A 20615-nucleotide genomic window follows, 5' to 3' on the forward strand; every position below is an offset into this window, starting at 1 on the left:
ACTTATTCACGTTTAACTCCATCTGCCAAATTTTGGCCCATTCACCTAACCTGTCCATATCCATTTGTAAATTTCTTACTTCTTCCTTGCAACTTACTTTCCCACCTATTTTGGTGCCATCTGCAAATTTAGCTAGAGTACCTTCTATCCCTGAATCCAAGTCATTAATATAGATTGTAAATAGTTGGGGCCCAAGGACCGAACCCTGTGGCACCCCACTAGTTACAGCTTGCCATCCAGAAAAAGACCCATTTATCCCGACTCTCTGCTTTCTGTTGGTTAGCCAATCCTCTATCCAAGATATATTATATATATTACCCCTAACTCCATGTGATCTTATCTTGTGTATTAATCTTTTGTGCGGCACCTTATCAAAGGTCTTCTAGAAGTCCAGATACACTATATTTATAGTATCCCCATTATCCACTTTGCTTGTCACATCTTCAAAAAACTCCCAAACGCTTATCAACTGTATACAATTATGTACAGGGATAGATAAGCAAGAGGTTCCTTCCAGAACCATTTCTCCCTCTGTTCTAGAGACACATGATCTGGAACGACTGATGCTGTATATTAGCTATTAGCATAATAGTTATGAACCCCTTTATATGACAATTTCCAGTAATTAGTGGTTAACACAATTTCACCAATTAAATGCTCTTCATGTGATTAATTCCCAATTGTGAGAAATTCTCTAACTCAAAGTTAAAGCAGAATCCATTGAATCTTTAAATGCAAAGTTGCTTAAATATTAAAACCATTGAAGGTGCAGACGATAAAGAAAAATTGGATTTGGATAGAGCAACCAAATAATGCATGAATACCATGGGGCAAATGTCCACCTAACCCAAGACGTGTGTGAACATCAAAGCAGGAAGACCAACAGTGGCTGCTGGGATTAAAAAAAAAAACAGAAAGTGCTGGAAACACTCAGCAGGTCTGTCAGCATCTGTGGAAAGAGAAACAGAGTCAATGTTCCCAGACTTCTTCGAAAGTGAAGAGAGGTAGAAACGTGATGGGTTCTATGCTGTTGAAAAAGGCAGAAGGGTCGGCTGGAACAAATGGGAAGGTCAGGGGTGGGTTTCGAGGTGGGGAGATTGAGATGTCATGGAATAAAAGGCAAGGGGAATGGTAATGGTTGGTAAAGAAACAAAAGAGAGGGCGGAATTTTACAGCCCTGTCGCAGCGGGGGCGCAGCTGTAGAATATGGCTAATCATTGAAAACTCTATTGACTTGTATGGAACAGAAAATTCTGCCGAGGAAGGCTGTACAATTTTGCCCATAGGTCCAGAGTAGGTGTTAATAGCAGAATAAATGTCTGTTCAGTCTGAAAGTTAAAACAGGATACAAACTGGCACTTGGGAGGGGGGAGGGGAGGGAGAGGGAGGGGAGGGAGTGGGGGGGGAAGGCAAAAAAAATTCTAAATGGAGGACAGAGTTCCTGGTGACTGTTGAGCCCCAAGTGCTGACACCAGACAGGAGGGGAAGGCGCTCGGTTATTTCCGGAGGGTTTCCGAAGTAAGGTTCAAGCGGAGAGGCGAAGGCTGGGTGACGCAACGGCTCTCGTCTCTTCCCCGCTGCACGTCCGAAGATGACGCAATGTTCACGCGGCGTGGCTTCCCGAGGGTTCTCGGCTGTTTCCGGCATGCGAGGGGGGCGGCTCGGCTGGGGAAGGCGAGGCGAGGCGCGGTGACTTTCGGCTATTTCCAGGCGCTGCCGAGGATGACGCAATGTGTACGGTCGGAGCGGCTCCCCGAAGGCGCTCGGCTGTTTCCGGAGAGTTTCCGAAGATGACGCCGCGTGTGGGGAGGCCGGCCGAGCGGATGTTGTCGTTGGCGGGCGGCTGGGGCCTGGTTCTGGGTGTGTGTGTGTGTGGGGCAGGGGTGGGTGACTGACTGAGTGAGTGAGTGTGAGTGAGGGAGGACCTGGTGTCACTGACTGAGTGTCTGAGGGATAGGACAGAGAGCGAGAGAGATCCGGGCCCCGCTTCCCCCGCCCGCCCACCCGCCCAGCGGCTCACCGCAGCCCCCAGAATGTCCGGAGCAGCTCAGAAAACCGAGAGCCGCGCCATTCCCAGCCGCAGGGTGACCGTCAGCGACTCGGCCCAGTTACCACAAGATTACAGCACCACCCCCGGGGGCACCCTCTTCAGCACCACCCCAGGAGGTAAGGCCAGAGGGTTTCAATCCTCCCCCCCTTGATCTCCCCCCTTCCACACCCACTGATCACCCCCCCCCCCCCCCCAACAACTGATTACCCCCCAAACTTATCTCCTCCTCACTGCTGATCTCCACCCCCCCCACTGATCTCCCCCCTCCCTCCCCCACACTGATCTCCCCCCTCCCTCCCCCACACTGATCTCCCCCCTCCCTCCCCCCCACTGATCTCCCCCCTCCCTCCCCCCCACTGATCTCCCCCCTCCCCCCCACTGATCTCCCCCCTCCCTCCCCCCCACTGATCTCCCCCTCCCTCCCCCCCACTGATCTCCCCCCTCCCTCCCCCCCACTGATCTCCCCCCTCCCTCCCCCCACTGACCTCCCCCCTCCCTCCCCCCCACTGATCTCCCCCCTCCCTCCCCCCACTGATCTCCCCCTCCCTCCCCCCCACTGATCTCCCCCCTCCCTCCCCCCACTGATCTCCCCCCTCCCTCCCCTCCACTGATCTCCCCCCTCCCTCCCCTCCACTGATCTCCCCCTCCCTCCTCCCCACTGATCTCCCCCCCCTCCCTCCCCCCTTGATCTCCCCCTTCCACACCCCACTGATCCTCCCCCCCCCCAAACAACTGATTACCCCCCAAACTTATCTCCTCCTCACTGCTGATCTCCACCCCCCCCACTGATCTCCCCCCTCCCTCCCCCCCACTGATCTCCCCCCTCCCTCCCCCCCACTGATCTCCCCCCTCCCTCCCCCCACTGATCTCCCCCCTCCCTCCCCCCCACTGATCTCCCCCCTCCTTCCCCCCCACTGATCTCCCCCCTCCCTCCCCCCCACTGATCTCCCCCTTCCCTCCCCCCCCACTGATCTCCCCCCTCCCTCCCCCCCACTGATCTCCCCCTCCCCCCACTGATCTCCCCCTCCCCCCCCACTGATCTCCCCCTCCCCCCCACTGATCTCCCCCTCCCCCCCACTGATCTCCCCCTCCCCCCCACTGATCTCCCCCTCCCCCCCACTGATCTCCCCCTCCCCCCACTGATCTCCCCCTCTCCCCTATTGATCTCCCCCTCTCCCCCTACTGATCGTTCCCCCTTTCCCCCACTGATTGTTCCCCTTCCCCCTCCACTGATCTCCACCCCCAACTAATCTCCACCCTCCACTGATCTCCACCCTCCACTGATCTCCACTCCCCCACTGATCTCCACCCCCCCACTGATCTCCACCCCCCCACTGATCTCCACCCCTCCACTGATCTCCACCCCCCACTGATCTCCCCCCGACTGATCTCCTCACATTTTGGATCCCCCTCATTTCCCTGATCTTTCCTCCCCTCACTCCTTCTCACCCACTAATCACCCTACACTGATCACCCTACCCTCCCTGGTATTTGGTTCCCTCGCTCCTTTGAACCCCTCTTCCTTCCCCCACTGCACCCTAAGCCCTCTCCTCCCCCAGTGCAGACAGGGTGGCTGTTTCATGGTGTTTGCTGCTACTGAACAACATGATGTAATCAAAAGTAATATTGGTGCAAATGTGACGGGTGTCAGGATGTAGGACCCCACAAGGAAAGCTGATCTGCTTTGCTGGGTGAAATTTCAACACTGGTTTGAAATTGCAAAAGATAGTTGAGTATTACAAAACATGAGACTCACAAATGTGCCAATTTTTAAACTGTGCCAAAAATAATGTCACATTTGGGAGGAAAGTAAGCCTTAATGACTGAATTAAAAAATACAATCCAACAGCCAAGTGGAATTGATCACAAGGCAGTAAAACGATCGCGAGGATCACATTAAACAACAAGAACCACTTCACAATCGCTCAAAGCCTCAGATTAGATTATAACCTCAAAATAACTCTTTTTTTCTGCATAGTTGCATAAAGATTTAGATTTTCCTATCACTTCGTGTTGAACTGTACTAGGCTTTTTGTGTTTCCTGTCTCTTTGACACGAGATGTGGTGATAGGTTCTAACATCTGTAAATTTATGCAGCATAATTGAGGTTGATGACTGGGAACTTTTCATCCTTCCTATTAGTTGTCAAACATATGTTATTTTATCATTTTGATTCAAGCTGTTTAGGCATTTCAACCAACAAATGAGTGTCATTTGAAACCCTCATTGGTTTGTAGATTTAAATTATTTATTGCTTCCAGTTCTGTTGTAATGGTTATGGTTGGGATCTGGTGTTGGAAAGGTGAACGCGAAATCCAGTGCTGAGAGCTGACCTGGTGTGAAGCAGCTGTGACGAAGGCTGTCATTTTCGCCATGTCTGTTAGCAGCTGCTGCCAAAACAGTGCTTGTTCCTGTGAAGCACAGCTTCGTTCTGTCTGTGGCTTTGCTTTTCGATTTCACTGGCTGAATTGCATTTGAACCCTGCCAAGCTTGCTCTTTGCTTCTATCTTGCAAATGGTTGCTTTTCAGTCTTGCTTCTCTCCCTGGACTCCTTGAAAGTGGTCATCCAGGAGCCTTTGATCAACTTTTGAAGTACCTGGGGCCAGTTGCTTGCAATATTAGCCATTGTTCCTCTTAGGTTGGGAAATTGAAGCATTCTACCTCTCTTCCTTTCGCCAATAATTTTACTTTCATTTCTGTGCAGTGAAGAAAGGGGTGCTGGTCCCTCTGCAAGCTGCAATTTTTGTATAAATCGGTCAGCCAAGCCTGACCTGGAAGTTCCACTCCCATGCTTCTCAGCTTGAGAGGGCAGGAGTGGAATGCTGGCTAATCTATTAAACTATTCCTCCTGAGCTCGGAGGAGCCAGTGCCCACTGTATCCACCCTACCTGAAGAACCTAGTGTGGCATAAGTTGCTCCAGATCTTGAGGGAACCAGGCAATTTGAAATTGATTTGAAAAATCATTAGTTTTCAGTGTCTCCTTGCTATGCTTGTTGATGTTTGCAGAATGATGATGTACATATCAGCACTGACGTTTCTGCAGGCATACGAGAACTTCAGAGATAAAAACAAAAAACTACTGCGGATGCTGGAAATCCAAAACAAAAACAGAATTACCTGGAAAAACTCAGCAGGTCATTCTGTTGAAGGGTCATGAGGACTCGAAACGTCAACTCTTCTCCGCCGATGCTGCCAGACCTGCTGAGTTTTTCCAGGTAATTCTGTTTTTGTACGAGAACTTCAAGTTGCTTTATTGCAGCACAGTTCCACAGTCAATGAAGTACTTTTTGAAGTAGAGTTCCTGTTGTAGAGTTGGAAAGACAGCAGGCCATTTGCACACAGCAAGTTTCCCCAAACATGATTTCCACAAATATGATACGGACTGGAAAACTTCTTTTAGTACTGTTGGTTGAGGGGTAAATATTGACCAGGCCAGTGAGGAAAAATAGCGGCCATGGGATTTTCTACACCCATCTGAATGGGGCAGACAGGACCTCGGTTTCATGTCTCATCTGAAAGATGGCACCGCTGACAGTGCAGCATTCCTATACTACTGGCTCGAGAGTGTCAACCCAGATGTTTTGCTCAAGTCCCTGTACTCCACAACCTCCTGACTCAGAGATGAGAGTGTTGCCACTGAATCATGGCAGACACCGTCTTGTCGAATAACTGCGGCGCACTGAGCACTTTTGAGTCTGGTAATTCTGCTGCCTGCATATTTCAAACCAGTGGACAAAGATGCGGATCAGTGTTGCAGTTAGGTATTTATGTATTCAGTTTGTTCCCTTACTCAAAGCAAAGAATCTTAAAAGATGAGAAATATCTCTGGCATTTTGAATTAGGTGAGGTACATGTTTGAGGTTGAAAGGTACTTGACTACTAATTAATTCCTCTCTTTTCTGCTCCTGCTACTCTCATCTTGAGCTTCCCCTGTCCTTGGCCTGCTGTCTGTGCATGATAAGATAGACACTTTGTGTGAGTTGGAAGGGAGTTTGGCAAAGTGTGTTGCAAGAGTGTGTGTTTGAGGCTAGGCAGCTCCTGCCATGGAGGGAACTGCAGCCCTTCTTCCAGTCCATTTCACAAGAAGCTGAAAGTCATTTTCCTCCGCTGCACCACAGTAAAATGTACTGTGCCACAACCTGTGACTTGGCATGTTTTGAAATCACTGCGGTGATCACCATTTTACTTACATTGGCAACCCCGGGGAGGGCTGAGTGAGAAATGGAGGCACGGAAAATTTTTATTATCTAGAATGTATGCAGAATGCCTGAAAGGGTGGTGGAAGCAGATTCAAGAGTAACTTTCAAAAAGGAATTGGATAAGTACTTAAAGGAAAAATTTGCAGGGCTATGTGGAAAAAGTAAGAGAGTGGGATGAACTGAATCTCTCTTTGAAAGAGCCAGCAGTGGCATCCTGTGCCAGTGCCAAGTGGCTACCTTCTGAATACTCATTTCTCTGCAAATACTGGAAAGGCTGTTATCTAATTTGCTGACTGAGAGCTGTTTATCCCAGAGGAACTGATGATACAGGTTAATAATAATACAGGCTCTGAAGAAGAGCCGTGCAGTCTCGAAACGTTAACTCTGTTTCTCTCTCCACAGATGCTGCCAGAGCTGCTGAGTTTTTCCAGCATCTTCTGTTTTTATTTCATATTTCCAGCATCTGCAGTATTTTGCTTTTATGACAATACAGGTTGTTTGTAGGTTACCTTTCTGCCACTTGTGGTCCCCGGGAGACTTGTTGCTGCACGTGTTCTTGGAGGTCCCTGTCTGGCGATGGGATTGTGACCAGGCTAGAACAAAGTACAGTTCCCCGTTAGAATACAGCGAAGTGGTTGTGTTGGGGCAACTATTTAATCTTCCATATGGTAGTGTTGTGGTCATGACATGGGATGAGTCCCACTGTGGCAAATTGTGAAATTGAACTCAATAAAAGCAGCACTTTGTGAGCTGGCACCCTCAAAACTGAGTGTGAAGCTGCCAGGTTTCAAAAAGTACCCAACAGTTTGAATGCCACCTTGAGGGAAGGAAACCTGCCATTCCACCCTGTCTGGTCTCGATGTGACTACAGTCCCACTGTGTGTTTGACTGCTAAGCTTTTTCTTATTCATTCATGGGATGTGAGCATCACTGGCTGGGCCAGTATTTATTGCCCATCCTCAGCTGCGCTTGAGAAGGTGGTGGTGAGCAGCCTTCTTGAACCGCAGCAGTCCCTGTGGTGCAGGTACACCCAAAGTGCCTTGAAAGAGGGAGTTGCAGGATTTTGACTCAGTGGGTGTTATCAGATTAATTAGGGAAAAGCATGATTGTGTGGTGTCATCGTATCCTGAGAAAAATACTTGGTCAATAAAGAATAGCGAGGGCACTATTTGTTTACTGGCGAGGCGGTGGTATGGTGGTATTGTCACTGGACTAGTACTCCAGATGCCCAGGGTAAAGCTCTGGTGGCCCAGGTTCGAATCCCACCAAGGTGGTGGGATTTCCCAGATGGCGAAATTTGAATTCAATAAAAAAATCTGGAATTAAAAGTCTAATGATGACCATGAAACCATTGTTGATTGTTGTGAAAACCCATCTGGTTCACTAAAAATGTCCTGGTCTGACTTACATGTGATTCCAGACCAATAGCAATGTGGTTAACTCTTAAATGCCCTCTCAAATAGCCTACCAAGCCACTCAGCTCTCAAGGGCAATTAGGGATGGGCAATAAATGCTGACCCAGTCAGCGATGCCCACACTCTATGGATGAATTTAAAAAAGAATCAGAAGTACTGTACTAAAATTAGCTTTTGTCTCAGTTTCGTTTCCCTTATGAGGAAAACACACTTGTCGCCATTAGACACGTGTGCAGTGACACGATTGAAATCTGTGATTACAAGCGCAGATCTGAGTCCCATCAAGTATAATGAGTCTCATTGTGAGTGGCCCTTGGGCAAGGCATTGCTCAGTAAGACAGCCCTTGACCATTGAGGAATGGTCCAAAGTGAACAACAGTCTTAGCAAGTTGCAGGATACTGATAAACTGTTTGATTGAAACTTTAGCAATTATTTGAATATGCCTCCTTCCCAGTAAGCCAGTGTACAGCTTTCAGATTGCTTCCTAGCATGTGTTCCTATTAATATCCAACCACAGATTGTTAATCTGCCTTTGAGGTAGTTATGACATTTAAGTAGTACACACTGGAGAGCCTCAGCACTATCCTGGTTGAATGGAGGTATCACTGGACAGTGTTACGTGATCTGTATTTGCAATGCATTTTTCACACCTAGTGCACTGTAGACACTGCTTCATGCTGGCATCTTGTTCATGGGCGCCAGTCACCTCTCCGCTGTCTTGTCAACATGAGTTTTCTTCATCTGCCCACTGAAGCAGTTTTGAAGTGTGGTTGCTGATGTAATGTAGGAAACATGGCAGCCAATTTAGGCACAACCAACTCCCACAAATAGCCATGTGATAATGACCAGAAAATCTTTATTGGTTGAGGGATAAATATTATGAGAAAATCTTGCCCTTCTTTGAAATAGTGCCATGGGATCTTTCATGTCCACCTAAAAGGGCTGGCTGGTCTTCACGCTAACATCTCATCCAAAAGACAGCATCTCCAATTGTGCAGCACAGGAGAGTTAACCCAGATTTTGTGCTCAAGCCTCTGGAGTGGGACTTGCACAACCTTGTGACTCTCGAGGTGAGGGTGTTACTGAGATAGACACTTAATACAAGTCTTAATGCAGTCTAAACAGTGTTGACAGGCTCATTGATGGGAGAGGCATCACACCCAACCTGATATTGAACTCGTTCAGCTATACTTTGTAATAGGAGTTGTTCAGTTTTGATCATAAAGACGAATAATAATTGAATGACTGCTGTGTCCATTGCAATGAGCTCTGAGGTAAATGGCATGATCTGCTTCTCTGTCCTAAGTACGAGAGGCTGCAAGACAATCACCCATGGTAAACCTCTTGGTCTTACAGATGATACCAAATAGTATCTTCCTTCATCCTCTATTCTATTTGTTCCACATTGGGATAAATGCAACCATTCCGTGTGATGACAAGATCTGAAGGATGGTAGAGCTACTGGCAGAGTACAGGCACTTCTTTCTTTCTGATCCCTTTCCCAATCCCTTCAGTGGGAGACTATTGGAAGTTGGGCTTCCGGCTCAAGGATGGGTTTAGGATCTCCCGAAGCTCACTGAGCAAGCTGATGTTTTAGTGGTGTCCAGGAGGTCTGTTGAGAAATAAAGGAAACCTGATAACATTATCCAAGTCTTCATATAGTTAACCAACTACTGCTCATGTTGGACCTCACAGTTCTCTGCCCCCTATGAGGTTTGACTGATTCGCTGTCGGAGAGATGCCCGTAATCCACCAGGGTGGTTCTGATGGAAGGGCAGAATGTCGGATAAAGAAAGATGTGTAGATTTATAGTACCTTTCACCACCTCGGGACCTCCCAAAGCCAGTTCAATCGTTTTGAAGTGTCGTCATGTATCCAATGCGATTTTATATGGAATCTGCAACAGAATAACAGGACCTTCTGCTCCATGCTGGTGCTTATGCTCCACATGAGCTTCCACCCACTTCATCTCACCCTATCAACATAACCTTCTGTTTCTTTCTCCCTCCGTTGTTACCAGTTCCTGCGGCAGAGAGTTCCACATTCTCACCACACTCAGGGCAAAGAAGTCTCTCCTGAATTCTTCATTAGATTTTTTTCAGTCATGACTTTGTATTGATGACCTTTTGGACTTGCCCCATAAATGGAAACATCCTCTCTACTTCTACACGATCCAATCCCCTCATAATTTGAAAGGCATGTATCAGGTCCAGTTTTCAGAAGAAAAACCTGGGGCAAAATTAACAGTCACTTGGACAAATCCAGATTAATTAAGGAAAAATGTAGTTTATCTAGTGTAGCTTTATTGTTTTGATGAGGTAACAGCGAGGGTTGATGAGAATAATGTTGTTGATGTAGTATACATGGACTTCTGAAAGGCATTCTGTAAAATGCCACATAACAGGCTTGTTAGTAAAGTTGAAGCCCTTGGAGTGAAAAGGACAGTGGCAGTATGGATACAAGGTTGGCTGAGTGACAGGAAACAAGAATAATGGGGAATGGTTGTTTTTCAGACCGAAGGAAGATGTACAGTGGAGTTCCTGAGGGATTGGTATTAGGACCACTGCTTTTCTTGATCAATATTAATAACCTAGACTTGGGTGCATGTGGCACAATTTTAAAATTTGCAGATGACACAGAACTTAGAACCATGATGAACTGCGAGGAGCAGGGTGGACACATGGCAATGACAATGTAGAGAAGTGTGAAGAGATGGCTCAACTGGAGGTTTGTGTCCAGCTTTGGAAACCACACTTGAGGACGGGTGTGAAGGCACCAGAGAGGGTGCAGAAAAGATTTCTGCGAATGGTTCCAGGGGTGAGGGACTTCAATATGAGGACAAGTCTGGGATTCAGTGTTGGAGAAGCTGGGACTGTCCTCCTTAGAGAAGAGAAGGCTATGAGGAGATTTGAGAAAGGTGTTCAAAATCATTCGGGGTCTGGACAGAGCAAGAACCAAGAACTAGAAGGCACAGATTTAAGATGATGGCAAAAGAAGCAATGGTGACATAAGGAAAAACCTTTTCACGCAGCCAGTGGTGAGGACCTGAAATGCATTGCCTGAGAGAGTGTGGTGGAGGCAGATTTGATTGTGGCTTTTAAAAGAGAATCAGATAATTATCTGAAGAGAGAAAAAAATGCAGGATGCACTGAAAGAGGTGAGGGAGTGGCACTAGGTGACTTGTTTTTGTAGGGATCTGGCACAGACATAATGGGCCCAATGGCCTCCTGTTCTGTAATCATCGTATCATTCTTACTTTTACTTTGGATTTCATTCTGCGTTCAGAAAAGGGAAAGAATGAACATTTATTGTCCTGCATGTTAATTTATTTTGTGGGGGGGAGGGAAGGGTGCTTCTCCATTCTGATGAAGAGTCATACGGACTCGAAACATTAACTGTCTTCCTCTCCACAGATGCTGTCAGACCTGCTGAGTTTTTCCAGCTATTTTAGTTTTTGCTTCTCCATTCATTCGATGAACAGCTGAACTGTACAGATTGGGAAGGGAGCTTTTGATTTTCACATTGGAAAGCTAGAATTGGCCTCAACACCATTGGGTTGAGGGGGAAAGTTGGACCTCAGTTTCCTCCCATGATCATTATCTAGCAACTGGTGCTGGAGATTAGCGTGTGAACTCGAATGAGGTCAGGTACAGATTGGACAGCCAGCTGATCTCCATTGTGAAGACTTGCACATGAGTCATGGCCACATCAGAGAGGTACTGAAAGATGTGGTTGCAAGCAGCAGTTCACATCACTTCAGTACACAGTGAGGTATCTGACTTGAGTATGGTTGATTAGAGTGAAGCTATTAAGCATTTGAGGCTGTGCAGTCAATCCAGTTACTCATTCATCTTCCTTCCAGATAGGTTGAGAATTTGCCCTTCCCGTTGCACGCTGAATTGGCACTTGGACTCCAACACAATACTCAGTTACTGCCTAATTTGTACAGTGGGATTGTATAACTGGCCAACAGTTAATGGCAGAAGAGAAAATTGATGGTGGAAAAGGTGCATTTTTCCTGTTCATCTTTCCTTGGGTGTCATTGCCTGACAGGATCATGATATGATCTGCACCCAGGTTTCTACTTGTGGTACTCTTGGAGATGGAGTGAAGACCCATCCTTTTGATTCTTCACTCTGTTAAGAAATGCCCTATTTCTCTCCTCAACATGTGGCATCAATTTGTATAAGCTCAAGATGAATTGAGGAAATGATCATGTGTCCTGAACAAAAAACAGAAAGTGCTTTAAAAACTCAGCAGGTCTGGCAGCATCTGTAGAGAGAGAAAAACAGTTAACGTTTCGAATCAAATATGACTATTCTCCGGAACGGAGGGGTTCCGAAGAAGAGTCATACTGGATTTGAGTTTCTCTCTCCACAGAAGCTGCTAGACCTGCTGTGTTTTCCAGCACCTAATGTTTTTACTTCAGATCTCCAGCATCCACAGTATCTTGCTTTTATTTTGTGTCCTGAACTGCCTGTGACAAAGACAATGTCACCAGAAATTGGAAAGTGGTGAAACAGAATAATTAGTCTTGACACTGTGGCTGAATCATCACATCGCCACCTGGAACAAGTTCAACAAGAACACACAGGTCAAGGTTCTCAAGAACATCTTTCATCATCAAGTTTTACATTATCCCTTAAAAATGTAATGAGATGGACAATTCACACAAAGTTCACATCCTTCCTCCAGTCTAAGTGTTCATTAGTTTGCCCTTTGTCGTAACAGGGCTCCATCTTGTTGCTATTTGGAACATAGTGGTGATTGGCTGTTTCCTAATTCTCAATCGGCCAAACCCACACATTTGCTTGTGAATAGATGTGTTGAAAATTGGGCTTGGAGTTGATGCACGCACCTTGTCACAGTTGGGAAATCTAAGCCTGTCTCCAGTTCCAGTTAACAGCATTTAGGTATTTCACACTTTACCCTGAGCTACACATTACAGAGTTGGCTTAAAAGCTGAACCTGTTGAATGAGTAAACGATGGGGCTCAGCAGATTAATGGAGGTTTTTGCATTTGCGACAACAACAAAATCAACTCCTGTACGACTCTTGCATCCTGCACTTGTGGAAGAATTTTTATATGATCCCATTCAAACTGCCAGTATACAAGACAAGCAATCATTTAATTGTAGGTACGGCTATTATAGTTGCGCTCTCTGCACACTTTAAAATGTGATTTTGGCGTATTCCAGTGAAACATTGGGCCGGATTTTGGGTCAGGATCCTGACGGCGGTGTCAAATGGGGGTCTTGACCCAGCACTTTGTCAGGCACAGTCATCCAGCAGTAATTTTCTTTTCCTGAATAGGGGAGCGCTAATTAAGGATAGCGGGTGGGCTGTCAAAGCTGGAGGACCTATGCAGCCTTCCAGTTCAGGAGAGTGAGAGGAGGAACACATCCAGCTTGTGCTCCCTCCCAGCAACTAGAACAAAACTGAAATAAAAATGGCCACAGCTGCTCGGCCACCATGTAGAGGAGAAGCTCCTCCATAGGGCAACCTGCAGCTACAACTGTGGCCATGTAGGCAGGAGCAGGACTCCAAGCCTTCTGCTAGGAGGCTACTTCCAGACAGCTGCACTGCTCCTGATGCCAGTCAGCCTCCGGTTAGTGGCCTTTCAATTATATTAAGCTACCTGCTGCTTGTGGGTGAGCTGGGTAGCCATTCTGCCCTCGATCTGCCCCTCAGCAAAATGGTGCCGGCATGCAGGCCTATGCCACAGAATTACCTGCCCACCTCTGTTCTTGCCCCTATATCAGAGCAAAAGTCCTGCCTGCCATCTCGAACTGTTTTAAATCAAGAAGCAGATGCAGTCTATATTTAAAAAAGGGAATCTATAATTTTTTTTTATTTGTTCATGGGATGTGGGCATCGCTGGCTAGGCCAGCATTTATTACCCTTCCCTAATCACCCTTGCTCAGAGGCCATTTTTAAGAGTTAACCACATTGCTGTGGGTCTGGAGCCACATGCAGACCATACCAAGTAAGGACAGCAGATTTCCTTCCCTGAAGGACATTAGTGAAGCAGACGGGGTTTTATGAAAATCGGCAATGGTTTCACGGTCATCATCAGACTTTTAATTCCAGATTTTTATTTAATTCAAATTTCACCATCTGCTATGGTGGGATTCGAACCTGCGTCCCCAGAGCATTACGCTCGGTCTCTCGAATACTAGTCCAGTGACAATATCGCTATACCACCGTCTCCCAGTCAGTTGTTAGCCAAGCTGGATTGTAAATGCTTTGTAACTGCTAACCAGTGAAGACAATTAAGATATTTTTAGAAGTTGATTTTTATAATTTGGTGTTATGTTTCACGCCCCCATCACCCAGACCCACTTCACCATGTATTGGTTTTTATTTAGAGAAATGTCTTCTCTTAATCCTTCACCTCTCTGGTTCCCAAGGCACCCAACACCATTTTTGGCAGGAGCTATGGTAAGACTTACTCCCGGCCTTTTCATCCTGTGCAACTTCAGAGTAAGCCTTGAGGTATAGTAATCCCGGGTGGGGATGAGAGCAGCTAACTTCATTGACCTGAATCATTAACTTAGCTCGTCTGTCCATAGGTGGCTGCTTGACCTAAAGAATTTCCAGTACAATATATTGATTACAAGTTTACAGCATCCACAGTGTTTTCTTTTTCCAAGGAATTTTTCACCTCATCTTTTACTGGAGGAATAATGTCACACAGCCATTGCCACAGTGATTGGGAACAGACTCTCACACACAGATTATATTGACCAAAATTATCCCTGCTTCTCTCCATCCTGTTGGGCGTATTTTGTTGAATTCAACACGAAGTAATAGTAACGTCTTTTTATGTACCATTTCAGAGTACGGTATCAGATATTGAGAGTATATAAGGTCTTTAAACACAAACAAAGTGTCAAACCCACAATGTTCAAGATGGGGCAGTTCATCATCTGTACAGAAGCTTAATCACTTATTGGCTTGTTATTCCTCCTTGACTTTGTTTGCTCACATTGTATGCCCTTTTCTTTATCAGGGACGACTATTTGAAGTCAATACCCTCCAAATGCTGATAGTCCCACGATAAACATTCCCTCTGTGACCTCATCGCATTCTGTCCAAATATTGGCACAAATTGACAAGGAGTGCGCATTACTCCACAAAGAGAATAAATGTGACCAGGATCGCCAACTGCACAGCACTGACAACAGGAAAAAGGGAGGCTATCTGCTCAAGTAGCAGTGAAAGCTTTTTAGAACGTGCCTCATTAACTGAAGGTGACAAACCCGTTGTTGGGAGAAATATCTCTACATTGCCAGATGTGGTCATGTTATGTCTTTGAATATTATCTTTAAGTGGATAATGTTTCTAGTAACCTTGAGTTTATGTTTGTTGGTTCAACATTGATTTGAATGGGTGCGCAGTTTTCAAATAGCTCTTGGCTCACAGACCAAATCTTAATGAGCATTATTGAACAGACCTCATCAGTAGCTCAGTGGACACATACGCTGCAAGTGGTTTGTTCAATCAGAATTCAATCCCTGGCACCAATGTTCTATATCCTAACATGCTCCAAAATCCTGTGCACAGAGTGGGAAGAGATTGGGTTCATTGTATACAGTTAACCATTCTGATGATTGGATTGGTTATACTGTTCTCCATTCCGTCCCACCACCCCTGGTCAACTACTCCACTTGTCACTGTACGTGCAATTTACCCCCACGTCCACCATATGGATTAACAGAGCCATACCCCAACAAAACACCCAGAAGATGGGTAAAGTGGAATAAACCCAACCCCGTCAGTCTTGTATTGTACAGGCATTCATTTTCCACCTTCTTGATGACCAGGCACAATGATTGAAGGAAAGTGCTTCACATGAGCAAGCACCTCCCTGCACACTTGATATAACATTTCTTTCGTACGACGGTTTCTTGCGTCCAGTAACGTAAAGCATTGCTGTGTCATGTTAAGTATCAGTTAACTGCCTGTTTTCATTACCCATCAGTGGGCTCCATGCCGCCAGATAACGGAAATTGTTATGCTGCAAAAAGGCTTGATTATGTAACATTACACTCGGCAGAATATTACTTTCCACATTTTACTAAGAGTATAGCCAGAAGCATAATGTAGTGTGTGTCTGCAGCTGATAACATTGACCAAGGCTTCGAAAGGAAACAGATAGGTCATGTGAGAGAGAGAAATTACATTCGTGCTTGTGAAAAGCTTCAGAACTAAATTGCCTGCATGGCAGTAAGACCTGGACAATGTTTCGGCTTGGAATGCCAAGTTGCAAGGGCCATTTATGGCACATAATCAACCAATGACCATCTCCAAAAGGAGAGAGTCTAACCACTCCTTCACCCTTTTCAAATCCCCCACCATCAAAATCCTGGAGTTCCAATTGAGCAGAACCGTGACTGGATCAACCACATTAATTCTGCAGGTGCTAGAACAGTTTAGAGGCTGGGAATTCTGCAGTGAGTAACTCACCTCCTGATTCCCCAAAGTCTGTCCTCCTTCTCCAAGGCACAAGTCAGGAGTGTGATGGAATACTCCCCCTCTTAGCTGGGTGAGTGCAGCTCCAACAACACAAGAAGCTCAACATCATCCAGGACAAAGCAGACCGCTTGATTGGCACTCCCTCCACCCCTGATGCACAGTGCCAGCAATGTGTACAATATCCAAGGTGCGCTAGAGCAACTCACTGAAGTTCTTTCAACAGCACCTTCCAACTTGCTTCTAGAAGGACAAGGGCAGCAGGGGCATGTGAACACCACATGGTGTTTTCCAAACCACATGGCAACAGCCCCACCTACAGCCAGGCTAATAGCAGCGATGATGGGATGAGGCCCTTTAGTGGTCATTTATTGGCCACTTAAGGGCTTCATTGGGTGGTGGGGTGGGAAGGTCGAGCATGGGCCATGCCGCCCTTATCCCGCCTAATTACATGCCCTTCCTGCCTCCAAGCTCTCCACTAGCGAGAGCAGAAGATTCTGCCCTATATCCCTGGTCCCTCATCATTGCTGGGTCAGAATCTCTTCCTAACAGCACTGTAGGTGTACCTTCACCGCATGGACTGCAGAGGTTCAAGAAGGCAGCTCACCACCACCTCCTAATGGGATGGGCAATAAATGCTCACATTCCATGAATTACAAACACTTTGTGCCTTCAGCTGATAACACTGGCTGAGGCTGGGGAAGGAAGCAGATGTCTGTGAGAGAAAGCGTGCCTGTTTTGGTGAAAAACCTCAAAACAAAGCTTTTAGCTGCATTCCTGTGTCTTCGTTGGAAACAGGATGCCTAAGTCAGTTTGAAGGGCTGAATTGACTAGGTTTGGCTTTCAGATAGATGACACACTATTGGTTCCCTTGTCTGTGCGTATGATAAAATGGTAGTGATCTGTAAGGGAAGGTTCCCACAAGAGTAGGGCATTTGAACAAAGATGTTAGTCAAAATTTAAAGACTTGAGAGTAGGAAATTAACTTAGGCAGTGTGGACAGTGAGTTGAGCCACAAGGACCAGCAAGACCCTGAGGTGCTAATTGAAAGTAGCATTTAAAATGCTGTCCCTCGGAGAGAACATTTTAAAGGCAATCAGTACAGTTTTGAATATGCATGATATTTAGTGAACTGATGAATATTCTTTCATGCTCAGTCTATCATGGTAGCGAATTTGGAAGTTGCTGTAACACAGGGTTCATGAACTTGAACTGGATCCCTGGCTGATTAAAAGTACTTGATACTGCAATCCTCTCAATGACAGCACAGGCTGGGATCCAACCTGGAGTACTCTGGTTTCTTGTGGAAGAACATCATTCAAAACAGCAAGCGTCCTCCCATCGTGGCAGTGCAGCCTGACAAAACATGATCCAAGTCTAAAACCTGCACATTTGTAATGAATAGCATTAACTCCCTCTTGTTCTGATCACTGCATTGCTTTCATGTTGCAGGCACCCGCATTATTTATGACCGCAAATTCCTCATGGAATGCCGCAATTCTCCTGTCGCCAGGACTCCTCCGCGTGATCTTCCAAACATTCCGGGTGTCACAAGTCCGAATACAGCAGAGAAGGTGAAGCCAGCAGCAAATCACGTGAACAGTCATGAGGAGAAGGCAGCAGGTGGTAAGTCATGGGAGCCAGTGTATTGGTAGGATTTCCGGTAAGGGTGTTAGTTTGTGTTATCCACTTAACACCAGCACTGTTATTGTACATTTAGTCCATCCAAACTAGAGTCTCCGATTTGAGCTTTGTCTTTATCCGCTGTGCCTCGATTCGAGGATGATGTCGATGCTGGTTGGTGAGTTTCTGCCAGGTGACTGAACCGGCCGATTCTCGACCCACAGATCTTTGGGCACATGGGGCAGGATGCCCTACGAGGGATCCAGAGTGCAGGGTTTGCTTCCTTTTCTTTCCTTCTCTGCCTCGTCATTAGGACATTGTAACTCAAAGTGTGATGCAACTTGATGGACAAGTTGTCAGCGTTTTGAGCAATTGGTAACATTAATGCCCAGTCGTTAATGTCAATGCTGCCACACTTCAAGGAGAGCTTCACGGTGTCTTTGAAATGTTTTCTTTGTCCGCCCTGGAACACTGGCCATTTGAGAGTTGAGAAAACAGGACCTGGTGGGGGTGATGCTTTTGGGCATCCAGATGCTGTGTCCAGTCCAATGTAGTTGATCTTGCATGAGTTTTGCCTGAAGGCTTATGGAGCTGACTTCACCAAGACACTGGCGTTTGTTCGACAGTCCTGCTGTTGAATCCGGAGGATGCAGAGGAGGCATTGCTGGTGGAATTTCTGTAGCGCTCTTATGTGTCACTGATGCACGGTCCAGGTCTTACTGCAGAACAGGAGCACGATGGCGATAACTGCTCTGTATACCAGAAAACAATTGGGACATGACATTTGGCTTCAGTATGACTGGGCTAATGAGGGGGTTAATCAACGTAGATCGCAATTCTGATGACCATCTCGTAAAATCTGTGCATGTGAGAAACACGGGACCTGATTGCACTGTGCTGCCTCATTCCTGGCCCGGTGGGCTATCATATTTTTCCCAGATGTGAAGAATGAGAACATGAATGAGGTATTGCAATATTGTGGAAGCAATCTCTTGTCAAAAGTGAGTCTCCCCTGAAAAGTAGGGGTGCGAGCTGGGCATAAATGGAGGGTCAGGGAACCAACCATCTTCTGACAGTTGCATCAACCTTGTAGTAATGAAAAGGTCACTAAACACCTTTTTTGTTTTGTTTTGCTTCAACAGGAGATGATGCCCAATTTGAGATGGACATTTAAGTCACACCACACAGTTTCCTCCAGAGTGAGGAAGATTGACCCTGGACTCTCTTCAGCTGGGCTTGTCGGTCAGCCCAGCCACGAGCTCGAATTAAAAAAAAATAAATATGCAAACATTTCCTGCCATTGACGGAGTCCATCTACTTCTGTCTGGCTACAGACAGCAACACATTCTTCAAATGCTCGGAAAAGTCAAAAGTGCCGCGTGTTGTATATGGTAGAACATTTACTGTTTGAGTTGGTGATGGGCATTGTCAAGAGGGGGCATCCCTCAGGTTCTGAATCTGTTTAATCTGGTTTCAAAATTTGTACGCCTTTGGTAATCAAGGCTAAAGGCTAACTTTTCAGAGATGTAATTCTTGGTGGGAGGGAGGGATAAGAGAGAGAGAGAGAGAACCAACAAAATAAAGCAAAATGAAGTCATCTGAAGTAATTGTGTCAGGCCTCAAACAATTCACAACTTTACCAGAATGTTTTGAGTTTATTGATCAAGTACATTTGTAGTATATAACTCGAGTGCGTTGTACACACAGGATGAAACAGCATTTTAATATGGGCAAATAGGGCTGATTGGAGGTAAAACTGGCTTTTCCCCCTTGTAACAAGTGAACGAACATCTTGTTGTCCATTGAACTTATCTTCCTGGCTTCCATTGACATCTCTGAGATCAGCTTCTTCCAAGTGTTGAAGTAATCTGACCAACTCTTGCCAGGACTTGTATTTGTTTTTCATGCCTTGGTGTTCTCCCCTTGGAGAGAAACAGTGTGAAGTACTGAAAGGATCCGCAGGCTGATTAGCAGCTTGATGCCAATGCTCCTTCTAGAGCCATCCTGATAGCAGCCAAGAGGATGGCCAGTCCTATAACGGTGGGGAGAATTTATGGGCTCCCACAACCCATAGAATGAGTTTGGGCCACCCAAACCAACCAGACTCCAGCGTTCTGCTGGATGTCATCCCAGAATTTAGAGGCAGTCTTTTGATGCCAGGACTGGCTGGAGCAGGTTTCAAACCTGGCTCAGATAGGAGTGCTGCAACAAAGCCAAAACATTGCCCTAGTAATTGTTAACTGAACAATTGGAGTGTGATTTATCAGTTGGAGATATCCCTCCCGAACTCCCTTCTGAAAAAGTTCATGTGTTTTCACCAGGTCCGAATTCCTCCAGTGATATTATTGACTGCAGTAGCACTTGGTACACTAAATCAATACATGTCCAGGCTGTGAGATGGAGAGAAATATGAAATTTAGTATTCAAGATGAAGATGTGCTTTCAGCAGGTGAATATCTTCACTTCTATTCATGATCACAGTCCAAATGCACAGACTATTGATGCAAAATATATCCTCCCTTCACAGTTCAGAAGCTGAATGCACAGCATGGTGGTGGGAAATTCCACGTACAATCCCTGCTCTGCTAAATTGGTCATATTCAGCCACGATGATAATGGCACGGTAAAGTTGGCCTGAAAGGAAGATCCGCCAGTGTGCAGCCCCCCATTTTGAAAGTAGATCTGGGCATTGATCAAACCAAACCCTGAACAGGATATTTTATTTTGTTCAGTTCTCAGAAAGAGGTCGGTGACTGAGGCTGCAGACCTCGAGCTTAAAAAGATCTCATCGTGACTACGTTGTTCCTTGGTCTCACATTGAAGTGAGGGATAACAGTGATCAGATTTCCCT

General features: G+C 46.1%; 1 protein-coding gene across 1 annotated transcript; it reads left to right on the forward strand.

Moving 5' to 3' along the window:
• Positions 1-1798: 1798 nt before the first annotated feature.
• On the forward strand, positions 1799-19367 carry LOC144694808 (eukaryotic translation initiation factor 4E-binding protein 1-like). The gene is made up of 3 exons (XM_078565411.1): positions 1799-2166; positions 17594-17767; positions 18907-19367. The coding sequence occupies exons 1-3, from the start codon at positions 2034-2036 to the stop codon at positions 18936-18938; spliced, it is 339 nt and encodes a 112-aa protein (XP_078421537.1). The 5' UTR covers positions 1799-2033; the 3' UTR covers positions 18939-19367.
• The last annotated feature ends 1248 nt before the right edge of the window (positions 19368-20615 follow it).

This window comes from Cetorhinus maximus, chromosome 20 (genome assembly GCF_964194155.1).
Source record: "Cetorhinus maximus chromosome 20, sCetMax3.hap1.1, whole genome shotgun sequence".
Lineage (NCBI taxonomy): Eukaryota > Metazoa > Chordata > Chondrichthyes > Lamniformes > Cetorhinidae > Cetorhinus > Cetorhinus maximus.

Excerpts from the sequence above, each read along its gene's own strand:
- LOC144694808 (XM_078565411.1), top strand. The coding sequence starts at position 2,034 with ATGTCCGGAGCAGCTCAGAAAACCGAGAGCCGCGCCATTCCCAGCCGC. Across the intron at positions 2,167-17,593 it reads CTTCAGCACCACCCCAGGAG|GCACCCGCATTATTTATGAC; the intron begins GTAAGGCCAGAG and ends TTCATGTTGCAG. Across the intron at positions 17,768-18,906 it reads TGAGGAGAAGGCAGCAGGTG|GAGATGATGCCCAATTTGAG; the intron begins GTAAGTCATGGG and ends TTGCTTCAACAG.